This window comes from Belonocnema kinseyi, chromosome 8, assembly GCF_010883055.1.
Source record: "Belonocnema kinseyi isolate 2016_QV_RU_SX_M_011 chromosome 8, B_treatae_v1, whole genome shotgun sequence".
Lineage (NCBI taxonomy): Eukaryota > Metazoa > Arthropoda > Insecta > Hymenoptera > Cynipidae > Belonocnema > Belonocnema kinseyi.
In genome coordinates this window covers 88,785,967-88,792,700 of record NC_046664.1, presented here as the reverse complement: position 1 = coordinate 88,792,700, position 6,734 = coordinate 88,785,967, and the positions used below count along the sequence as shown (strand labels likewise).

General features: G+C 33.2%; 1 protein-coding gene across 6 annotated transcripts in view; it reads left to right on the top strand.

Moving 5' to 3' along the window:
• Positions 1 to 6,734, top strand: part of LOC117178911 — a 39,007-nt gene that overhangs the window by 6,336 nt on the left and 25,937 nt on the right. The window contains exon 3 of one of the 6 annotated variants that reach the window (XM_033370458.1): positions 2,640 to 2,768. The exons of the other annotated variants lie outside the window; for them this stretch is intronic. Within the exon in view, the coding sequence (XP_033226349.1) occupies positions 2,640 to 2,677 (38 nt within the window). The 3' untranslated portion in view covers positions 2,678 to 2,768. Of the gene's footprint in view, positions 1 to 2,639; positions 2,769 to 6,734 lie in introns of those variants that run through there. 6 annotated transcript variants of the gene reach the window in all.

Genomic DNA, 6,734 nt, shown 5'->3' with positions numbered 1-6,734 from the left:
GAGTCGGGCGTGGCTAGCTCGATCACTTCCTTGAGATTTAAGCAGATGCTTCTTCCGCCTGATTGCGGGCCTCGTAGGGAATTTATCGCCGTATGTTGCGTAACCTTTCAGTTTGAATCCTTATAGAATTTCTTATTTGCTTGTTAGCTAGACCAATTTGTATTGGATTTATAAAAAAACTGTGTAGGCAAAATTCATTAATCAATCTTTTTCTAAGATATATTTGTTGTAATCGACAAAATTAATTAAGATACGTTCTTGCATCTCTTATAATTGCCAATTAAAAAAAAAATTAGTTATTTAACTCTGATCTACTTTTTCTCCAAATGGAATTTTTTATACCCGTTTTGTATATACTGGCATACAGCAAAGGGATATATTAGAAGCATTCTTTTTTATACTTTTAAAAATTCAAAGATACTTACGAAATGGTGCTCTTATATGTATTATATGCGAACCTGTTGATGAATATAAATTTAATCGTGCGAATTATAGATTTGTGCACGTTGCGTTTTCACTTTCTTTACTTATTTTCCCTTATTTTTCGGACATTTTTATTTCATTTATTTACAAAATATATTTCACAATTTTCGGAACCCCACGCCCCCCCTCAAAACAGGTCGGGAAGCCACCCGACCTGCCCCCCCCCCTCAGGGTTGTAGCCTCTGTTTATTGCACATACTTCGAAACGTAAACACTTCGTCTATTGCAACTTTAGAGGGGACCCTACCACTCCACGTATTCGGAAGGTGGTCTCACAATACATTCCCGCTTCCGTGCTGTCATTGGCTATAAACGAGTCTTGAAATAAACGAGGTTTGACTGTATTATGATTGTTCATTATTTTTCCACTCTAATCTTCGAAGATAATAATTGTTGTGTGGCCGCGTGGAGTCGTTATTCACGCAAAACTATGGGCCAGACCGGTAGAGAAAAATATTTTTGATGTGTAAACAGCTTAGGCCTCGATATGGGGAGTCGCTCCTAAGTCTTGTGAAAACACTCGAGAGTGTAATGCACGATTACTTCACACCGAATTCTTTCGACTTGTACAGTATTCTTCTACCTACATATTGATAAGTGTATGGAAAAGTGAAAGGTTAAAGGTTTATCGAAGATGTTTACACATAAATCTGTCTTGGGTCGTATCTTAGGACGCACGTGATGTTTTTTTAATCAATTTGCCTCAAATTATGTTGCTACTGATGTTTATTACAAATAACATTATTTATGAAGCATTTTTTGTTTCTATACACCCATAGGCATCTAATCCAAGATACATGAAAGTAGAAAATATTTGTTTGAACAAAAATACAGGAAAAAAAAGGAATCGATAATAATTCGCTATTTGCATTATCATACGATTTTAAGCATAATTATAAAACATAAAAAAACTCTAAATCACTTAAACTTATTAATTGTTAATTTATTTTTGAATTTTTATGAACCAAATTGAAAATTAGTGAAAGGTTGCGTTCTCAACATTATTTTAAATTTTGATTTTTGATTTCGCATGAATAGTGACAAACAGACACATCTGCGAAAACCTGGTTTTTGGGTTAAGCGGGTCTCAAAACGTGGACATTAGACAAAAATGGGAGGGAGAACGGGGAGGCGTCAAATTTCACTAAAATCTAATACCTTCTCTCATGAAACTGTAATATGTATACTTTTGAGCAAAAAATTAAGCCAGATTCTTGTTATGAGTTTTGCAATCATCTGTTGTTTTTGGATTGCGTTAAAAAGTCTTACAAGGTAAATGTCCCGGTAATTATGAAACTTGGTTACCAATTGAATATATTGTTAAAATAATAGGTTAAAAGTAACATTAATTGCTAAAAAAACTTTATTTTAGGCACTTTATAATATGAAATAGATACTCGTCTTACATTGAACAAAGTTAAATAAAAGCAAGAAAACTAGCATCGCGATAACAGGGACTAAGTTCACGATTACTGGGACGGTTACCTTAAATTATTCGCTACAGCATCAAAAATCATTTAAATGTAGTCAATGGTTTAGGAGATGAGGGGTTTAAATAAATGCAAGTCTCAAAATATGAAATCCCGTACATATTTAAATTTGAAAAATTTCAGAAAATAATTTTAGCCGTAAACTTTCTACATCCAAAACTAAAGTTCTTCCGCAAGTGTTATTAGACTCTACATCTCTGATATTCCAGAAGTGGATTGACCCAGCCTTTATAATAGAAAAAATGCCAATTTTTCGTCTAAAAAATTCAAAATAAAAAAATTTTTAAGTAAATATATTCCTTTTTGTGAGCCGCAAAATAAAAAAACTTAAAAAAATATATTTAAATTGACTGAATGGAAGACTTCCGTTGAGAACTTGAAAATCAAGGCTTCCAAAATTGATTAATTTAAAATGCAAAATTCATCTTGCAATAAATTCTAATACTGTCATCAATCTTAATCTTTGCACTAATTTATATTAATCAGTTAGAGTCAAGTTTCTATAATTTCATAATTTGATTTTATTGTCTTCCCTTTTACATATATTGTGAAGTAAAATAATAACAGTAAATATTTATCTCACTCTAAAAACTCCCAGAGAGATTTTAGATTATTAATAATAGAAACCATACGAGAGCCAGTTTAATTCTGTAATTATTCTTTCAGATTATTACAAATTACACGATGGAGAATGCGAAGAATAACAGAGGTTTTCTTTGCTAAACAATTTTCCTATCGTAAATAGGAAATATTTTCGTACCTTTAATTTATAACATAGAAGTGCTATATAAAATTTGTTCTTCTTTTACACAAGGAATAAAAGAATTTAAATATTTGAAATGTTTTGTTTACCCAAAATTCGGGCTGACTACTCACATATTTCTACAAGCTTCTTTTCCAACTTCCCTAATATTTCGGTATGACGAGTCACAGCAATAAATAGTTCTTAAATACTGTTTTACCTCTCACTGTGCATAGTTAATATTTTTAAAGGTTTTTAATCTTTTCTTTTTAACTGTTAACAGAAGGTTCCGAACTAGTAATGTAAACAGAAGCGCACTTCTTCTTATAACATTAAATTATTCTAAATCTAATAATTAACATTATTAAAATTTCTTACTATTCGCGAGCAAAGAAAACTTCCAGTTTTCCTGGGATTGCAAAGTTGTAATTGTAGAGTCGTTGCCTCTCTGAATACAACTCTTAATTATGATGTCCACGTTAACGAAGGGATTTGTCTGCCTCATAGAAGGAATTCATGCTCTCATTAACAAATTACATAATTTTTGTATATTTATTTTCAAAACACGTAGAAGAAGAGAAAATCTAATTTCATTCAGATTGTACATAGTAATTTGACAATATATCTAATGGAAACTCGGAGGCCAGTGTACAGTATTTAAGTCACAATAAATAAATAAACAGGAAATTGGGAAAACACACCACGTAAAAAGTCCATGCGTCATAAAATCAAAATTACGTGGAAATTGGATGATATAGAAAAATACGCAGGGAGAGCTAGATAGACCGGCTTGTGTGATCGGGTAGGGGCTGCTAGTCATGGGTCAAATCGTATTAACCAGACCCAAGAGTTCTTGCAAATTGAGTTGCATGACTCCAGAATTTAAAGATTCGAATTAACCTACTTAGCAAGTCAATGTGTCTAATGCCTGATTCTAAGTAAGGCCTCTGATATCAAATCGATAACGTTTAACCTTTCAAGGCTCTTTGAATTATGAAGCAAATTTTCATGTGTAGAGAGTTTCAATCGTTAAGACATACTTCTTTTTCTAAATCTGAATAAGTTAAAAATGTCTAATTGAATAGAAAATGTAGCCAATGATTATATTAGTTAGTACTTTAATAATTCATAATCAAAAGAGAATAGTCTTTATAGTAAAATTTAATTTCAATATAATTTTATGTAACTAATGAATTAGTTATATTATTTTCATTAGGTTCTGGTAACTTTTTCGACTAACAATGAGTTCATTTGTACTAATTGGTGAAGTAAGAAGTCAGTCAAGAACTTGAATCTTAAATGTTCAATTTAATTCATCCAGATTTTCAAAGCCCTTAATCATCTTTTAGTTGAAAAGAAAAAAGTTGCAATTTTGAATTAAGGAACAACGTTACATTGTAAAGAAACAAAAATAAACTATAAATAATTATTTCATATTGAGCAATCCTAATAATGAAAGCAATTTAATCGTTTTTCAGTTTTGAAATTAATCAAGAGAGCGAGTATAACTTAAGTTTATGATAAGTTTGTAAGAAAATGATGTGAAACAAAATTGATAACCTGTTTTTCTGTGTCTGATTATTTTATATGAATTGAGCTGAACAAGTATCTTTAAAAATATTCTTCTTAGAAGTGCGAAAATAAAGGATAAATGTACCGAAAAATGGAAGAGATTTTGTTATAAAACTATTTAGAGATAAATAATTTCTCTTTGTTACCTTTCTTGGATGTCGCATCGTTTTCGTTAGAACCTATGAAGAGAAGTTGTTGATTATTTATCCTAAACAATCTCATTATGTATATAATATTCAACAAAGTTTTACCCTAAGACTCAAAATTTGAGGCGTATAAAGTTCTAGAATTTGATATGATCAGAACCTTTTGGTATCATTTTTTATCATATGCAATTTATTTCTACATTTCTATAGAACAATTCTATAAAAACAAATCAACAAACCGAGAAAAGGCGAGTTTGGTCCCTTTTTACTTTAAAATAATAAATACGCCCTTTCGGTATGTGGCAAGGAACCGAATACTTTTTACTCAAACTGCTTCGCCGATAACTGAATCGCAACTCCCCTGTTATTTTTTTCTCATTAACCGAGTTTCCTTTCAGGCATTTTCGTGCTTTTCTAACGATGGGGGGGGGGGGGGGGGGGGGGGGGGGGGGGGGGGGGGATGTAAAAACCGCATTTCTCCTTTATGGAGAAGAATAAAAAACTTAAACGATTTTGATAATAATGTAATATATAGCAGAACTGAACGCACGGCTGACAAATCGCAAAGGCATTACTGTTTATGCCGAATACTTCAGAAACACAGCTTTACGTGGAAACCTATTCAAAACTTTTCTGCAATTTCGTTATTCAGAGGCGTAAAAGGATACTGAAAGCGGCGAAAAAAGTAGAGGTGTTCGCGAAAACGATACCAATTAAGTGTAAAATTTTAAACACAAGTTTATACTCTTGCTGGTACTATGAAAGTAAAGGGATTAATGTTTAAAATTCTCTTAAATTTCATGAAGTGGAATGTTTTTCTCTTTATGGTTTGTGTTTTGAAATATCAAAATGTAAAAATAAATTAAATGTTATAAATTTGGTTATTAGCAGTTTTGTGAATATTTCTTCAATTAAATATAAATTAAAGAAGGAGGAAAGATTTCTTTACTGTTGAAAAACCTCTGAGAGTGATTTCCCGTGCTTGTGGGTGATCCGACCGACTTTAGCTCCTTTCCAGGATTATCGAAAAAATTGTCAAACTGCGGTGGATAATGACCCTCAAAAATAAAGAGGAAACAAAAATAAAGTGAAATTTGAAAGTAGCGGAATCAAGCAAGTCTTTTCAGAGGCTCAATTCTGCTAGGTGATGACCTGTCCATGTGTATTTAAACTTTTATACCTTTGTGAAAAATTGATGGCGTTTGGGGACAAAACAACTTCAGCCTGTTAAGGCCATGTGACGAGAGGGCCACGTGACCAAACTTGGTCTTTGATTTTTCTTTCCCAACTTACGTCTAAACGAAATGAGGTATCGCTCTGAAAGTTTGGGGAATGAAAGAGGAGGCAATAAAGTCCAAGTGTCTGCTTTGTTCCGGTGGAAATTTTGCATGAAAGAATTTGTCTCTGGTCCTAAATAATTAGAATAGTGAAAAAAGTTTTTTTTTAATTTCTATTTTGGAGAAACACCGACCATTCTGTCGTCAAACCCTGCAAGCATGGACATAGGAAACACGGAGCTAGGCATGCTATCCTAACTTGGGCGAGCGGGGCTGAATTCACGGGAGGGGGGAGAATTCAATGAGTGAGGAGAGCCGTCATCTTACGATGTGCCATTTGATTATGCGCTCGAGCATTTTTGCCGACAAACTGTGCATGAAAATATAAACATGTGGGTGCTGCCATGTTTGTAGCGGGACATCAAAAGGTGGCGGACCTCCCCCCTCATTGCATCACCCCCACAATGGCATGCTTAGTCCCTTGTTTCCTATGTCCGTGCCTGCAAGCAATTCGCAATGTTGTTAATGGGCAAGTTATGAGGTTTATATTTATCAAAGTGGGACAAAACAACAAAAATCGCTAACGAACATTATGCACCAATAATGCAAAAACTGATTTTTGCACTTGAAATGCAAGTAAGCAAATTTGGGCTGGCATACGTATCAGCTGTGTCAAAGCAGCACTAGCGCAGCGAGTAGACAACTTCGAACTTCTAGGGGTCTGTGGGTAAAACAGATTGCATGATTACCGTCAGAGAAAGTTAAAAGTCTAACTTCTGCTGTAAAACCTAAATGTGTCCGTCGATAATCATGATTTGCATAAATAAACTTTGTTCTTCCTTCAACTCTTTGCAAGGCCACAAACGATCCTTTAATATTAATTAACATTTCTCGAAAAAAAATTCCGCGTTATTTAAACTTTTGTCGTTTTTGCCATAAACTGAATTTGCTCATTTCCAATGTTTTTTTATGATTTAAATTTTACACATATGGTCTACTGAGCAGCCTTGCCGTCTTTTATCTT